The sequence below is a fragment of the Vicugna pacos genome, chromosome 4, assembly GCF_048564905.1.
Source record: "Vicugna pacos chromosome 4, VicPac4, whole genome shotgun sequence".
NCBI lineage: Eukaryota > Metazoa > Chordata > Mammalia > Artiodactyla > Camelidae > Vicugna > Vicugna pacos.
This window is the reverse complement of record NC_132990.1, coordinates 55,811,587-55,830,093: the sequence shown is the minus strand read 5'-3', so window position 1 is coordinate 55,830,093 and position 18,507 is coordinate 55,811,587. Positions and strand designations below refer to the sequence as shown.

Here is an 18,507-nt window from a genome sequence, read left to right as displayed (position 1 = left end):
CTGGTCTTTTTATAAGAGACATGATTTATCAATGGGTCCCCTAGATGAGGATTTAGATGCTCTGTGGGCAGCAGATAAGAGTGCAGCCTTCTTGCAGAAAGTAAATTCATTGAATACTCCCCATAAAGTCAATAATGTCAGGCTTATCAGCTGTCCTCATTCCTCACTCAGCCCCCTGGGGACCAGGACTGGAAATAAAGGCCACAGCTCCAGGGGCTGGAGAGTGGAGGTACAGGATCGGGCTGGGGTGGGGTGGGGAGGGGTTGCAGCCTGGGCTGAATTTTAGGCAGGTGGGGGCAATCTGCCAGGCCTGAGCTCCCAGAGCCCTCAGCTTCCCAGACTGACAAATCCCAAACCAAACACATACACGGAGGGGATGAGGGAGGCAACCCCCCCTTACCCCTCAAATCCAGCAGATGTTTTCAGGAGGCTCCCCTGGGGCTTCTTAGGAAAATTAAAAGATGTTACTATAAATCTAACCAATAAAAAAACCTTCAGAGGAAACCCTGACGTCTCATCACAGTTCTCACCTGTGCTTTTTGTAACAGATACTTTTGCACTACTCAAGAGCACATCCATCTTTCCTAGCTGGTAGAGATTTGGTTTCTTTGTAAATTGTCTGAAACAAGTGGGTTACCAGCTGGGATTTCAAACCTGATTCTGAGACTCACAGTGTAGCCAAAGCTGACTGTTTAACAAGATGCAACATGTACTTGGCTCCTCTCCACTCACCGCCCCCATGATCCCAGCAGATGGGGTCTCAAGCCTTCCCTTGGAAGCTTTGCTCCTAGTATAACCAGAAAGGCTCCTCTTTACCCTTTGGGGACCAGAGTCTCCAGAGGTGAACAGATGGTAGGGAAATTAAGACCCAGAATTGAACACCTCAACTGGGCCCATATCCTTTCCTGGCTTCTGCTTTCCCCAGCTCCCAGAGCTAAGCCCTGTGTTGTCCCCACAGGGAGAGCCTATCCTGTTCTGGCTTTTAACCGAAGCAGCAGGTGTAGAAATGACTTCAGTGCAAAGGGAAACCTCCTACGTTCCTTGATGGGAATTTAATTCTGTGCAGCCCCTATGGGAAACACCATAGGAGGTTCCTTGAAAAACTAAACATAGAGTTACCATATGATCCAGCAATCCCACTCCTGGGCATATATCCAGAGAAAACTCTCATTTGAAAAGATACATGCACCCTAATGTTCCTAGCCGCACTATTTACAATAGTCAAGACATGGAAGCAACCTAAATGTCCATCAACAGATGACTGGATAAAGAAGTTGTGGTATATATATACAATGGAATACTACTTAGCTATAAAAAAGAATAAAATAATGCCATTTGCAGCAACATGGATGGACTAGAGATTATCATACTAAATAAGTCAGACAGAGAAATACAAATATATGATACTACTTATATGTGGAATGTAAAAAATAGTATATATGAACTTACTTACAAAACAGAAAGAGATTCACAGACATAGAAAACAAACTTATGGTTACCAAAGGGGTAAGGCTGGGAAGGATAAATTAGGAGTTTGAGATTAGCAGATACAAACTACAATATGTAAAATGGATAAACAACAAGATCTTACTGTATAGCCTAGGGAACAATATTTTAATATGTTGCTAACCTTTAATGAAAAAGAATATGGAAAAGAATATATGTATGTATATGAATAACTGAATCACACCATGCTGTACAGCAGAAACTAAAACAACATTGTAAATCAACTATATTTCAATTAAAAAAAAAAGAGGGGGAGGGTATAGCTCAAAAGGTAGAGCACATGCTTAGCATGCATGAGGTCCTGGGTTCAGTCCCCAGTACCTCCTCTAAAAATAAATAAATAAATCTAATTACCCTCCACTCCCCTACCCCAAAAAACTTAAAAAAAAAAAAAAAAGAAAAAAGAAATGGCTCCAGCCTCTTCCCCATATGACCACTATGTCCCCTTGTGTCCCTACTCCCCCACCCCTTTCCAGAAATTGCCTTCACGTCTTTCTAAGAACCTAGGACCTCACTATCAACTCTCCTGCCCCAATTCATCCAATTGAGTCTTGGCTCTCAAATACCTGTCTAATTCCTGGACTCCCCTGGATAAGACCCTGCCCTGGTCCCAGCATGCTTTCTCTCTGAGGCCTGCCACACTGCACATGAACCCCACTTCCCAGAACACTTGGGCAACACTGCTGTAGATGTTCTCTGGTCTCCTACTAGGATACGAGAGAAACCTGGCTCTTAGCAACTTATGACCGAATATGAGGAGAGGACAGCTTCTTAAAAGTGAAGCCTCTCTCTTTGGGGGCTTACCTTTTAGTTTTTCTGCTAAGCAGGATCTGGCTGGGTTAAAAGGTTGCACAGTTTAGGCTCCAAAACAAACTCTTACACACTCCAACTATGAGACTATCATTCTTCTAAGATACCTGAAAGATATTTGGTGGTAAGACATTTTCAGAAAATTAGTCCCTCGGTCACCTGTCCTGCAACATTCTCTAGAAAAGATTCTTCAAAGTATTGAGACTAACTAGAACAACAAAAAAATTGAATTTAGAAGTTTCTGTTTTTTATTTGCTTTTTCCAGTTTTCCCCACATGTTTATTGATTTACATAGTGTTTATAATATTGTAGAAACATGTACTTTTATAAGCAAGAATAACTGAGATGAACAGGTTTGGGAACAAACACAGTTGCCTTGTTATGTGTACCACTCAACTGACTGGGCTAGAAATGTGTGCGATGTAAGACAGTAGTCCTGTAGCTTCATGAATTTTAAAGTTTAAAAAAAAAACTGGTGATATATATGAAATTAATTAGTTACAGAGACATAAGAACAATGACACCAGCTGCCAAAGGGATTTTGCTGATAAATCTTATTGGGGAAAAAGTCAACTATAATGGACACAAAAGAATAATGAGAAAAACTTTAAAGAGGTTTATTAAATTTATTAAGTTTACAGAGCAAATCAATAAAGAATTGGAGGGGAGCAAAGAAGAAAAACAAAACAAAAACCTAAAAATCTGTCTTCCAAAATTTGAGACAAGATCATTCCTTCTGATTTTATTATGAATGTTTGTAAAATGTTTAAGGATACTCTGGTAAAATCATATTCAAACAATGGTGCATAGTAGTCATTTAAAAAGAAAACCATAAAAGAGACAACTACAGTATTTGGTGTTTTCACTACTTAAAATTTTAGCCATCTTAACATCTATGCAGTGATATCTCACTATGGTTATAATTTGCATTTCTCTGATAGTTAATGATGTTGAACACTTTTTAAAAAGTTATATTGATTATCAACATTATAGTCCTGTATTTTTACCTATTATTAATGACTTGTACTCCTTCCAGAATATGTTTTACATTAGCTACCTTTACTTTGCAGTTTGTATGTAGTTTTGGTACTTGCTACATGGGGGCCTACTCAGGGAAACTTTCTTTACTGAAGAGGAAGGTGTCAAGTTAGGTTAGAAATACAAGCAGTAGTAATTTTCATTAAAGGTGGAAATTTTCCCCAAATCTCCAGAAAATAATACATTAAGGAAGAGGGATATGCTGAAATTCAGCAGATTTTGTACTTCTTGTGTCCAAAAGAAAAAATAAGAGCCCAAACCACAAAGTGTGCTGAAGCAGAGCGGAGGCACCAGCTGAACACCTGGAAAGTCTGACTACAGAGTCCCCCTCATACCAGTGACAACACAGAAAGTGGTTTCTAATTACCAGCTGAGCAAGATCTGATTTATAAATACTTACTTCAGGACGAGCTCATTATGTGTTCATGGGAGAAATTACACAAAGAAAAATGTAACTACTCCACCCCCCCCCAGTTTTATTGAGATATAACAGACATATAACATTGTATAGGTTTAACATGTACAACATAATGCTTTGATACATGTATAAATTGTGAAATGATTACCACAATAAAGTTAGTGTTAATTCCATTACCTCACAAAGTTAGAAACTTCTGTTTCCTTGTGATGAGAACTTTTAAGATCTTTCTCTTAGCAACTTCCAAATATACAATACAGTACTGTTTACTACAGTCATCATCCTGTTATTTACATCCCCAGAACTTATTTACAACTGAAATTTTGCACCTTTTGACCACCTTCACAATTACTCCAGCCCCTACTGCCTGCTTCTGGCGACCACTAATCTGTTCTGCTTTTTGAGTTTGTTTTTTTGATTTTTTTCTTTTTTTAGATTCTACACATGCGGTCATATAGTATGTCTTTCTCTGTCCTATTTTTCTTAACATAATGCCCTCAAGGTCCACCTATGCTGTCGCAAATGCCAGGATTTCCTTCTTCCTTGTGGCTGAGTAATATTCCACTCCATATATACGCCACATCTTATCCATTCATCTGTTGATGGACACTTGGGTTATTTCCATACCTTGGCTATTGTAAATAAAGCTGCAATGAGCAGAGGCTGCAGCTATTTCTTCAGGATAGTAATTTCAGGTCCTTGGAATATACAGCCAGAAGTGAGATTGCTGGATCGTGTAGTTCTACTTTTAATTTTTTTAAGGAAACTCCATACTGTTTTCATATGAAGTGGCTTGTATCAATTTATATTCCCACAATAGTGTACAAGTTTTTCCTTTCTCCATCCACATCCTCACCTGCACTTGTTAGCTCTCGTCTTCTTGCTAACAGCCATTCTAACGGGTGTAAGGTGATATCTCATCGTGGTTTTGATTTGCATTTCCCTGATGATTAGTGATGTTGAGCAACTTTGCATATATTTGTTGGGCATTTGAATATCTTCCTTGGAAAAATGTCTGTTCAGTTCCTTTGCCCATTTTAAAAATTGGATTTTTTTTTTTTGCTATTGAGTTGTATGAGTTCCTTATATATTTTGGATATTAATCCCTTATTATACATGTGATCTGCAAATATTTATTTCCAACTTGTAGGTTGCCTTTCATTTTGTTGATTGTTTGCTGTGCAGATGTTTTTGTTTGATGTAGTCCCACTTGGTTATTTTTGCTTCTGTTGACTGTGCATTTGGTGTCATATCCAAAAAAAAATCACTGACAAGACCAACGTCAAGGAGCTTTTTCCCCACGTGTTCTAGGAGTTTTATAATTTCAGGTTTCACGTGTAACTTTTCAATCCATTTTGAGTTAATTTTGGTGTGATATAGGGATCCGGTTTCATTCTTTTGCATGTGACTCTTCAAACTTTCCCAGCCCCACTTATTGAAGAGACTGTATTTTCTCTATTGAGTATCCTTGGCTCTCTTGTCAAATATTAGTTGACTGTATATGCATGGGTTTATTTCTGGGTATTCTGTTCCACTGAACTATATGTCTGTTTATGCCAATACCATAGTGTTTTGATTACTATAGCCTTATAATATAGTTTGAAATCAGGAAATATAATACTTCCAGCTTTGTTCTTCTTTCTCAGGATTGCTTTGGCTATTGCTTTTGGCCATTTGTCTAACAATACTGAACATCTTTTTAAAGCATTTATTTGCCAGTTGTATATCCTTTCCACTGAAATGTCTGTTCATGTCTTTTGTTCACTATTTTTAAACATTTTTTGAGTTATAGTCATTTTACAATGTTGGGTCAAATTCCAGTGTAGAGCACAATTTTTCAGTTATATATGAACATACGTATATTCATTGTCACATTTTTTTTCACTGTGAGCTACCACAAGGTCTTGTATATATTTCCTTGTGCTATACAGTATAATCTTAATTATCTATTCTGCATATGCCAGTCAGTATCTACAAATTTTGAAATCCCAGTCTGTCCCTTCCCTACCCCCCACCACCTTGGCAACACAAGTTTGTATTCTATGTCTATGAGTCTGTTTCTGTTTTGTATTTATGTTCTTTCTTTATTTTTTTTTAGATTCCACATATGAGCGATCTTATATGGTATTTTTCTTTCTTTCGGGCTTACTTCACTTAGAATGACATTCTCCAGGAACATCCATGTTGCTGCAAATGGCGTTATATTGTCATTTTTATGGCTGAATAGTACTCCATTGTATAATGGAGTACTTCTTTATCCAGTCATCCATTGATGGACATTTAGGCTGTTTCCATGTCTTGGCTATTGTAAATAGTGCTGCTATGAACACTGGGGTGTAGGTGTCTTTTTGAAGTAGGGTTCCTTCTGGATATATGCCCAGGAGTGGGATGACTGAGTCATATGGTAAGTCTATTCCTAGTCTGAGGAACCTCCATACTGTTTTCCACAGTGGCTGCACCAAACTGCATTCCCACCAGCAGTATAGGAGGGTTCCCTTTTCTCCACAGCCTCTCCAGCATTTGTCATTTGTGGACTTTTGAATGATGGCCATTCTGGCTGGTGTAAGGTGATTACCTCATTGTAGTTTTGATTTGCATTTCTCTGATAATTAGTGATACTGAGCATTTTTTCATGTGCCTATTGATCATTTGTATTTCTTCCTTGGAGAATTCCTTGTTTAGGTCTTCTGCCCATGTTTGGATTGGGTTGTTTGTTTTTTTCTTATTATGTCGTATGAGCTGCTTATATATTCTGGAAATCAAGCCTTTGTCTGTTTCATCGTTTGCAAAAATTTTCTCCCATTCCGTAGGTTCATTTTGTTTTACTTATGGTTTCCTTTGCTGTGCAGAAGCTTGTAAGCTTCATTAGGTCCCATTTGTTTATTCTTGCTTTTATTTCTATTGCTTGGGTAGACTGCCCTAGGAGAACATTTTTGAGATATATGTCAGATAATATTTAGCCTATATTTTCTTCTAGGAGGTTTATTGTATCTTGTCTTATGTTTAAGTCTTTGATCCATTTTGAGTTTATTTTTGTATATGGTGTAAGGGAGTGTTCTAGCTTCATTGATTTACATGCTGCTGTCCAGTTTTCCCAACACCATTTGCTGAAGAGGCTGTCTTTATTTCATTGTATATTCTTGCCTCCTTTGTCGAACATTAGTTGACCAAATGTTCATTTTCTAATTGGATTTTTTTAAGTGTTCAGTGTTCAGTTTCTTTAATACATCCTAGATACTAGTCTTCTATCAGTTATGTAGTTTGCAAATATTTCCTCCTAGTCTGTAGCTTGATTTTTCATCCTCTTCTTGTAAGCTTTTGCAGAGCAGCAGTTTTCAATACTGATTAAGTCCAATTTATCTAATTTCTCCTTTTATTGATTGTGCTTTTGGTGTTGAGTCTAAGAAAGAACTATTTGCCTAGCCTTGGATCATGAAAATTTTCTCCTTTTCATTTTCCTTTAGAGTTTCTTGGCTTTACATTTTATATTTAAGTATATGATACACTCACTTTGAGTTCCTTTTTGTATAAAGCATGAAGTTCTCTCTCTCCCCCCCTTTTTTTGGCCTATGGCTGTCCAATTGCTCTAGCACCAATTGTTCAAAAGGTTATCCTTCCTCCATTGAATTGCTTCTACACTTTTGTCAAAACTCAGTTGAGCATATTTGTATGTCAGTTTCTGAGTTCTTTTTTTCTGCTCCATTGATCTATGTGTTTATTATTTTACCCAAACCATTTTGTCTTGATTACTGCGTTAGTTTGCTTGGGCTGCCTGACAAACTGAATATCACAGACCCGGTAGCTTAAAACAGAAATTTATTTTCTCGCAGTTCTGGAGGCTAGAAGTCCAAGTATTGGCAGGATTGGTCTCTTCTGAGGGCTTCTTTCCTTGGCTTGTGGATGGCCATCTTCTCCCTAAATCTTCCCATGGTCTTCTCTCTGTGCCTGACTGTATCCTAATCTCTTCCTATAGGGACACTATTCATATTGGATTAGGCCCACCCACATGATTTATTTTACCTTAATTTTAGAAGTACTGTACTGGTGGCAAGATTACTATCTTACTAGGTTGTTTATGAAATTTAGTGGCTGTTATTTCCACTTCCAGCTTCAAAAATAAACACAAAACATCTCAAGTGATTAGAAAAATTTTATTCATCATCTTAAACTGGATTATATATTACAAATTCTGATCAAAATAAAAATATTAAAGGTATTTTCAGTAGTACCACAAAACTATTTGTACCTGAAGATAAAATCAAGGGTAAACTGGTAAGCATACACTGAAATTTACTCACGTTTAAAATATCACTTTGTTTAGAAAATTCACAAACATGTTTTTCTGGTTATGATGTGGGACACACAGGTAGCTACATATGACTTTCATTTATCAAACACATGAACTATTCCCCATGCTCTGAATGAGTCATCAGAAGGCTAAAAAAATCTCGTTAGTTTTTAAAATGGTACATGAGACAGTAGTTTATTGTTTTATAGAACAAAATACAGTACTTCTAATTCTCATACTGCCTTTCAACCCCACTGTGAAAGCTGCTCATAAGCACATAGCCGTTTGGCTGGCTCATAGGTTCCTACATAGTATCAGCATTGGGTTGGGTTGGGGGATGGCAAGGAAGGCATTCTGAGACAGAAGTTCTGAGAATATAGAAGCAGAGATTTCTCTTTAGAAAAATGTATACTTTAGCACAGGTCCTGTACAAAAGGTATCACTATTGAATTGGTCTGTTGACTTATAAACTATAACCAGGATTTCAGTCTGCTTTGGAGCAGCTTATTTACTTATTTGTTTGTTTGTTTATTTAATGGAGGGACTAGGGGTTGAACCCAGGACCTCGTGCATACTAAGCATATGCTCTACCACTGAGCTATCTCCTTCCCACTGGAGCAGCTTAAAATAGCATAATAGCATCACATACCCTGTCGATTCTTGCCTAGTTGAGATAGAAACACAAATCTGGGTAAAGAAGGTAGAAGTGAGTGTTTTCAATTCTCCTTTATTAATACTGACATAGGCATTCATCAGCATGGATAATTAAATGAAATCAAGTATTCCAAGTTCTCTCCCCTTCCAAATCATGGTTTATATCTGATTCTGGCTAGGCAGAGATTTACTAACAAGGAGGTGAGGGTCTGCCTCCAGGAAAAGCTAGAAAATTGAAAAAGAAGTCCAGGGCAGAGTAGGCACCAAACCTAGGGCAGCACAGAGAGTGAGCTGCTTGGGACCCAGAACTAGGTAGCATATGGCATGGCATAAGGAGACAATAGAAGATAACAACGTGACCAATAAAATGAAAATACATGTTCTATTCAGAGAAGCAGGCAACTTGGTAGTGTTTCTGAATTCATAAACCATACAATTTGTCCTTTGCCTTGTTACAATAAAACAATTTTTTCCCTAAGCAAATTCAGTCATGAATTCATTCATTCAGCAACTTACTTCTGAGTAAGATTGTGTCCTACCATAGTTTCTTTAATCCCATTTGAAGAATAATTTTAAAAAGGACTTGAAAGAAACTGAACATTTTTTGAGTACTCACCTGATCCTAGATCTGATATTAAGCACTTTAAATTTCATTTAATTCTAACCAAAAACCTTTAGAAGTAATCATTTCCCCCAAGTCACTCATGTGGAACTTGAGGCCCGGAGGGCCCCTACCACAAATTCCACACAGTGAAGCTGGGATTCCAACTCAGGCCTAATTCAAAAGTTTGCAGTCCTTTTATGTTAACATGCCACTTTCCCTAAGTAAGATGTCAGAGGTGACTAGCCTGGGTCCTAATGACAGAGAAAGAGGAGGAGGAAACAGAAACAGCCACCGCGACTTTCTTCAGAGAAATCCTTTTGAGTGGTCAGGAACTAGAGCCTCCTCCATGTTTTAAAGTGTTTACAAATGATGATTACATGTTAGAAGGTGGGAACATGGCACTTTCTCTGACAGTAGGTTTTGAGGGGAAATTTCCCCTGGGGATTTATAACACTGAAAGTGAAAGAACTGTTCATTTTCCAGAAGGTGAAACTAGGGGGAGACTTAGGAACATTTGAAGCCTTAGGGTTTGGACACTGGGTGAGGGTTCAGGCTGGACTGTGGGAATTCATTCCCACTGTGTTTCCCAGATGCAGCTCTGGTCCCCAGCCTCTAAACCCCTGCTTTCCTATCTCACATCTTGCTCTCCTGTGTGCCATTTGAAGCTTTGAAGCCTGTAAGGCTAGAAACAATGGTTTACGGTCAGAAAGAAAAAAAAAAAAAAGAAGTGAGCACAATCTATTCTCAATTACTTGTATCCATAAGAGAGTATCAATAAAGAGGAAGAGAATGCACCCTTCAGAAATGGGCACTTAGCAGACGGGTCCTAATATTAAGAATATGATGGCCAAAGGCTGATGCCTCCAAACATGAACAGTTTCATGTTTTGGAGATAAGGTATTTTTCAGATAAAGGTATGACGACAGTGTAAGCATTTTGGACAAGAAAGAAATACTCCTCCTTTGTTGCCTCAGGCTCTCAATCTGAGCAGAAGATATTAAGTGGGGAAAGGCAAAAACATCCTGGAAGCTCCTCTGTCAAGCACGTCAAGCAGGGTTAAAGATGCTGTGGTGTGATCGATGAAACACTCATGTGCTAGAAGTCATGGTTCTCTTTGAGTGAGGGCCTCAACTGCTTCTTGCTCAAATCACTCCTTTCTGTTCTTTTTCATTGAGCCATAAAATAAATGTTGCAGTGAGGACCCCTTTGGCTTTTAAGATTCAAGAGCTGGATTATTTTCACTTGAGTGCTAACTTGTTTTGGGGGGAATAGTGGCAGACATTCTGCCATCTAGTGGTCATATTTCAGGGTTTGTCCCACTGCCCAGCTTCTCAGGGATAGTCAATTTGGAGAATTGAGGTTTTACTCGAGGGTCCGGAGGTCAGCAGCTGCAGCAGAGGAGAGAAGGACAGTGCTCCCTGCTTAGAGAAGGTCTGAATGGCCACCTGGCTGTCAACTGAGAAGTCGTCAATCTTGTCTCTCAGGACCTCTCTGGGAACATCCATGGGTGCCTAGCTTCCTACAAGTTAATATAAGAAGTTTTCTTCTGGCAAGCCAGGCAAACTGTACCTGGAAATGGTCATATTAGGAGAATTATTGTTGGAATAGTCAGGTGAGGAAAGAAAGGTGATCTGATGAGGTGTTGATGGTGGAGCCAAGGTCTGTGGACACCGAGCAGAGTGTAATGGTTAAGGAGCACAGGATGAAGTATAACTGAATCTGTATCAGAGCAAGCCTGGTCTTCAGAGTTTGGGAAAAGGTTTCATTCTCCCAAGGGAGGGTAGGACCCAAGATCTGAAGCCTGTGAAACCAGAAGACAGTCAAAAAGGTGTTCTTAGAGTGGTCTATGGAGGGAAGGATTTGGAACCTCTGTCAATGCGGCCAAGAAAGCTTAGATTTTTGAACACTTCAAGACCTTGGACTCCAGGGACATATAAAAAAATAATAATAATCTAAATAGGGTATGAGTAAGACCCCCTGGAAAACAGTGGGAGTCCCAGTTTGAAATGGGCAGAAACATGTAGTTTATGCACTTTTGGACACTAAGCATGAGCAAATGGTCCTCACGAAACAGGGTAGACTTTGCTCAGGAACACTATTATTATTTGTTATATTTTTTTAACCATGAAAAAAAATTAGGTTCAGCTATTTAGAATTTGGGTCTGATTCCTATGGGCTGATTTTCTAGCAAAGAGGAAGCTCATTACAATGGCCTGTCATCTGGAGACAAGTTTACTGGTAATCTATAAAGGTCCCTGAAAACGTTATGTTATTTATGAAAAGACCTAATAACTATTCACTGAAAGCTCATCCTAAGAGAGGAAGGTCACTGGTTATCATTTATTGAAAAAGTTTTGTTGTTTTTAGAATTTGGAGTGGGTTAGCTGTAGGTTGTAGGTTTTCCCAACTCTGTTCTTGGGAAAACCATCAGCCCATTCTCTTGGACCTTCTGGTTTCCATTTCTGACATCTGCATTATCCTCTAGTTTTAGAGGGAAATCTGCCAATCTGGCCCACAAAGTAGTTCTAAGCAGCCTAGATAAAATGTAGGACTTAGCTTCCTTTCCTGGAGAAAGAAAAAGGTAGCAGTGCTTACTGTGCCTACATGTTCCTTTACCTGCCACTTAGAATACATAATTACAGTGACCCTTGAAGAGATGGGGGGAGACAGCCATCTCAGCCCACTCGGGGATGAGTGGAAACTGGAGGGTTTCAGAGTGGGTGTAACTTGATAAAGTAGGGATGTCTGAGTTCTTGCCTCATCAATAGTCAACAGACAGAACAACTAGGAATGGATACAAAGTTTACAAACACTATGATCTGGGGTGGGGGACAGCTGTCAGGTTTGCCATTTATCTTCACTTTGCAGTCCTGATATAGTGTTGGAAAAGGAGAGGGAACAGGTATGCTTACATACCATTTAAATTGGTTTACAGACCGTAAGTCATAGATATGGAGCTGTAATTGATGAATGAGTAAGCTGGAGGGCACGTTTAGAAAAATTAGAGGTATTTCTATTAATATTTTAGTGTTAACATTAAAATTGGGAGTACAAGGATTATAAACTCAGAAAATAGCAAATGTCCATGAGTTGCTCATATTTTTACCTACTGATCAAGAATGAAATAAGGGAGATAAGTTTTATGAAATCACAGCCCTTTCAAAATCATGTCTGGTAGAGTGGTCTCACTTGAGTGATTTGTCAACAAGTGCTATCAGAGGTCAATGAAAATATTCTCACAGTGGCTGGAAACTTCAGCATCACACAAGCATAAGCTTTCTTTTCACTTCAGATATGAAAACAGAAGGTCTATGGAATTGTACATATCTTTGACAAGGCTAGAAACCAGCTCTCATTCTCTTATACTATGCCCTGTGCTCTGAATCAATCCCACATCAGGTTGCCCGCTGCTTGTAAAATGAATCTGCTAGCATCTTTTCTTGACGTCACCTGACATCTGTTCCCTTGAACGTTAACTCAGCCTCCACAACCTTAAAGGTAGCACCAACAACAAGCTTAAACGAGTTATTATTTTTTTTTACTAGCATATCCTTCCTTAGCTGTGCCTGGCAAGCCCATCTTCCAATACAAACATCTAACATTCTGAAAGCACTTACAGAACACATCATATTCTATATAAGCTCTTCAAAGGGTGAGGGTGTCTCTGTCAAAGGAAAACTGAGGTGCTTACCAAAGGGAAGAAAAAAGAGGCAGGCATCTGGATCATTCATCTCTGCTTTCCACTGTTACCTAGCATTGTACCTGATACATGGAGACTCCTTAATAAATGTAAAATGAGGGAATTAAATCAGATGGCTCAGGAGTTAGGACTCCCTCTGTGTCTTCGAACTTGTAATTTTTCTTTGGCTCCTACTCATGTTTGACAAATAGACATCCATCTTTTTAAACAGTCATCTACCTTTTTTGCAGGAGGGGAGTTCTACCATTGCAACCTACTGTCTCAGTACAACTGGATAACCTCATCCCACTCAGAAATAGGCCAGATTCCATTGGGCTGCACATTGGGGGGAGAGCGCTTCCAGTCCCATGTCTTCACAGGAATCTTCCAAGTCTTACCATAGTTGGCTTCAATGTACTCGATGGTTTCACAGGGCACATGAACCTTCATGTCTACAAACTCAGTCCAGCACAGAGTAAACTTGGGAAACAGGTATCTGTAGCAAAAAGGCAATGCAGAGAGGAGTTAGGCTTCAGCAGCAGCAGTTTTAGCTAAGGACCCCACTGCTGGTGTACTGTTGGCCAAAGGACAGTCCTCTTCCACTAAATAGCTTTGGGGATAGGTAGAGGGGACCTTTTGTTGTTTTTGATTATTCAGTGTCCCTTTCCTCTTCCCATGTTAAAGCACATGGTATCCCTTCCCTATTCCCAGCTCATAAGTTTCAGGAGGGGCCGACCTCACTCCTAGGCTCCAGAAATTGGTTAAAAAAAAACACTTAGGCATAACCAGTAATTTATAGTGATTGGACCAGGGATGGGAATTTATACAAATTAGGCAAATGAAAGTCAGCCTTGGAATTTCTTTTGGAACATTGAGGGAAGAAGTGTTCTTTTTCTGAGGCTTCTAAGCTGGTAGGATGGAAGCTGAGCACTACTGGTGGGTAAGACCCTCTATGTTGGATTTTGAGCAAAGGTTCACAACCCCTCCAGCCCTGTCCCTCCCCACTACCCACAAATGCAGGAATAGAGATTTAATGCTTGGGTGTCCTGCACTTCAACAATACTTCTCTTAAAGGAAACAGCTATACAAACCACCTTCTTCCAGCCCTGCCTTTTATTTTATCCCCATTTTTATGTCTCTTCTCAGCCCCACACCTACTTTTTTCTTGCTTATTTTTAATAGGTTACGCATCATTAAATCCTCATGAAATTCAAACTGCTACTAAAAGAAACTAACTAAAGAACACTAAAATAAACAGCACACATGCAAGGTGAAATCTTTTCCTTCACAGCGTGGACTGCTCAGGGAATCAGAGCACGCACGACTCCAAGCTGTACTCCCAGCCTTCCCCTTGGTTCCATCCCTCGTGTGAACCCACCTTTTTTTTTTTTTTTTGCCTTTATTTCTTTCATATCAAATGCTGAAGAATATCTCCAAGTTAGCCCAAGGAATATTAGTTAAAACGAGTTTAACTCAATTTACAGCACAATTACTTTGATTGGTAAATAAGTTTCAGAAATCATACCAAAACATGTCTCTTAAAGGTACTTTGGATCAGCAGATGAAATTCTATGCATTACAAGGGAAAGCTAACGCTAGCAGGTTTTTTAGACTTGAGTTTATATTATAGCCCTATATTCTGTGTTGCTGTTTTCTGAGAAATGGTTCTTCTCTTCACAACACGGTAAGAACTTGCAGTTATGAGATTTGAAGTGGCAATAGCAGATATCACAGAGATTTAAAATATCAGAGGATTAAAGAAAAAAGGAACAGAGAAAAACCAGATGCCAAAGTGTAATCATACTGTAGAAATGGGATCTCACTGGGATGTTCTCCAAGGAAAGGTCACTCTCATATATTTGGCTTTTGAATATCATATTTTACCACCAGATGAACATGAAGCCATAGATGAAAATGAGAGGCTGAACAAATTCTAAAGAAAGCAACAAGTCCCTTCTACCCAAACCAATGGGTGCTGGCAGTTAATAGACAATCCCAGCTGGCTTCTGTGAAAAGAAGGCCACAGCACATCTCAAAGCTGAGGAAGAAATAGGATACAGCATAGCTCCACCATCTGCTGGTCCCAATTTTACTCTGCACACTCATATTCATGGAATTGCTTATTTTGTCATCAGACATATCCATCCATCACCAGCCTTCACCCTCCCCAATCAGATGCTGGTCAGCAGAATGTCCACCTGTCCCATCCTATCAAGTTGACACACTGAAGTTGAAATGAGGCAGAAATCATGGTCTATCTCGTAACACAGGCCAAGAAACCTCTCTTAAATATTAGCCTCTGCAGTCTCATCAAAGAGGTGAAAGAAAGAAAAATCACAGGTTCAGGACAGATAGGGTAGGGGTGAGAATACTACAGATTTTATAAAGGTCTTTATAAAATGAAATGTTAAAAGCTTTCATTGAACAATGAAAGATTTATGAACAAAAACAAAACATTTAAAATATACAAACAATGTTAAAATGACTCAAAGGTAATTCAAATGTTAATTTTTGTTCCTAAATAGAAACATCCCTAAACTCTTTGTGGTTTTCTTTTCACCAAATAAATTTTCAGTCCTTTCAGCAAAAAGAAAATTCCAGCTTCCTAGGAGAAGGGGAAGATAAACAAACCATAAAATGTGAAAACTGATTGTAAAATGAGATTTGTGGAGAGGAAGTGGGGGGAAGGGGATGGGGAAGTGAATCAGAACAGCACATGCCATGTACTCTGTCCAGGTTACCAGTAAATAACGACTGAGACTAAAATACAACATGGGTCTGCAACGTTACCTTAGCTTTTAAAGCCAAGATTAAGTCCTGCTAAGCAGCTTGTACTTCAAAGCTCTGAGACAGGATCCAAAATGTGAAGAAATTTAAATTGTCTAAGCAACCCCAAATCAGAATATAAATTCAAGGGATCTTATCACATATACAGGAAGTCCTTCCACTCATTTTCTAGTTCATACGACTTTTACTTCATTTTATTTTTTACCAAAAAAAGCCAGTAGTCAGAATTATGAGTTAATTAGAGTAGACCATTTTTTCCCTCACAAACATCCTTAAAATCTGTAAAACTACTTATTGGTGGTTGGATAAAGTAATTTCATTGGTTTAATTGTACAACCTTTACACGTAATTGCTAAATGAAAACACTTTTTATTGTTAGGAGTTAGCTAGGCGAGGTGAGATAGAGACACCATCAATTAGAATTAAATCTGACCTTTTTAAACACAGTGCATTAGACTTTGGAGTTGGAACAGCAGAGCCATTTTTTTTTAAACAAGAATTTCCTGCAGAACAACACAAGTAGTTTATTCTCATTAACAATTTCATCTCTTAATTCTGAATTTCTTTTTCTTGTGTCATTCCAGTGCCTAAGCCCTCAAGCATACTGCTTAATAAAAGGAGGGACAGCACACATTTTTTTTTCTTCTGATTTTAATAGAAAGGCTCCTAAAGTTTTATCATTAAATACAATTGCTCACTAGGTTTTTGGTATATTCCTTTTATCTTTATCAGGTTAAAGAAATTTCAGATCTCTTTTATTCTAAGTTTATTGAAAGGCCTTTTGTTGTTGTTAATTATGAAATCATGTACTTTTTTCTCCCTTTAATCTTTTTAGTGTTTAATTTTTTAGTGTTGAGAATTACACTAATACATACTATAAAATTTTATTCATTTGTGTTTCACTTAGGATATTTTCATCTGTGTTCACTAAGACAGTAATTTCCCTTAAAATTTTTTTTGGTACTGTCCAAGTCCAGTTTTGCTGTCAGTAATCAAAAGAAATACTTAAAAGTAGTTTTCTCTTTTCCTTTTTTCCCCAAAATAAGTTTATAGTATAGGGAATAATCCATCCTGTGAAGGCATGGTAAAACTTTCCTGTAAACTTTCTAGGTCTTTTGGTAGGGAAAAGAAGGGGAAAGGAAGATTTCTGATTAGTAAGTCAATTTCATTAATGAGTGTAGGTTATTTAGAGCTTCCTGAGTTGATTTTGATATTTATATTATTTCCAGAAAATTTTATCCTTTTCATTTTTTATCTAATTACTACATTTAAGACTGTTGTCTTAGCATTTTGTTTTGAGTCAGTGCAACACAGTTGAGAGCATAAACCCTAAAGTCAGACATCCTAGGTCTGAGTATTGAATACTGCCCTTAATTTTACTTGTTTTGGAATCAATCTTGCTAGATGTGTTAACTAGTTTTGTAATTTATCTTTTTAAGAACCAGCATTTGGACTTGTTGATCTTTAATGTTATTTTTTTTTTATTTCATTAATTTCTCCTCTTGGCTTCTTCCTTTCACTTTCCTTAGGCTGACTGTATTGTTCTTTTAATTTCTTCAGCTGGATGGCTAATTTTTTTAAATCTATTTTTTCATACTTACTGCTGTTAAGGCAACAAGTTTACCTTTATCCTTTTAACCACATCCTACAAGTTTTGATATGTAGTACATTCATTATCTTTTGAGTCTTAAAACTTTTGTAATTTCCACTATGATCTCCTTTTTAATTCATTAGTTAATAAAGAGGGCACTTTAAAGTTTCCACACATTTTAATGATGTCTTTTAACTGCTGATTTCTAATTCAGTTCCATTGTGTACATACAATGCCATTTCCTGAGATAATCACGTAGGTTTTTTTCCCTTTCATCTGTTAATGTGGAGAATTACACTCACACACACCCTCCAAAAGATTTTTATTAATGCCTTCAAATGTATTAAGATTGCCTTCATGCTGTAGTATATGATCAACTTTTATAAATGCTCCATTTATAGTGGATAAGAAAGAATATTCACCATTTGCTGGATGAAAACTTTTATACATATCAAATAAACCAAGCCTGTTAGTTGTATCCATATCTTCAATATTTTTACTAATTTATTCTTTGCTTGAACCAGCAGGTTTTAAAATAAAAGTATACCAAAATTTCCCACCATAATTGTGGACATGTCAAATATTCAGTAGAATTTCAGCAGTTTTCAATTTATATATTTCGAGGCCATATTGTTAGTCATAAAGGTCATCAATGTTATTTCTTCTTGATGGTCTGTTTCTTTGAAAAATTATGTAGTGGGCCTTTTAATCCTTTAATATTCTTCCCCCACCACCCCATAAAATTCTATTTTGTCTGATACTAAAATTATAGCAGTTTTCTTTGGTTAATAATCCTGGGGTCTATTTTTTCCATCTCTGTAATTTTCAACCTTCTTGTGTGATTCTGCCCTAGGTGTGTCTCTTCCAAGCGTTTTATAGCTAAATTTTGTTTTCTATCTCATTTTGATAATTTTTGTCTTTTTATAGGTTAGTTTAATCTGTGAATTTTTATTGTAATAAATTATGTATTTGAATATATTTTGAATGCTAGAGCCAGACTGCCTGGGCTTAAATCCTGTCTTCACCATTATCAGTTATATGACCTAGGTCAATCTCTTTGCACCTTGACATCTTCATTTATAAAATGAGGGTATTAGCAGTACACCTCAGAGAGATGTCAGCATAGAATGCA

The 18,507-nt window shown here is 37.8% G+C and overlaps 1 protein-coding gene and 1 long non-coding RNA gene across 6 annotated transcripts in view; one reads left to right on the top strand and one right to left on the bottom strand.

Annotated features, from left to right (window-relative positions):
• Positions 1–18,507, top strand: part of LOC140696113 (uncharacterized) — a 37,864-nt gene that overhangs the window by 1,966 nt on the left and 17,391 nt on the right. The gene's annotated exons all lie outside the window — the stretch shown is intronic.
• Positions 2,336–18,507, bottom strand: part of FKTN (fukutin) — a 55,418-nt gene continuing 39,246 nt past the window's right edge. For 4 of the 5 annotated variants that reach the window (XM_006213384.4, XM_072959862.1, XM_072959863.1 and 1 more), the window contains one exon: positions 7,905–13,493. In XM_006213384.4, coding sequence (XP_006213446.2) covers positions 13,280–13,493 — 214 coding nt within the window. In that variant the 3' untranslated portion in view covers positions 7,905–13,279. Of the gene's footprint in view, positions 2,424–7,904; positions 13,494–18,507 lie in introns of those variants that run through there. The other variant, XM_072959864.1, reaches the window with a different exon arrangement.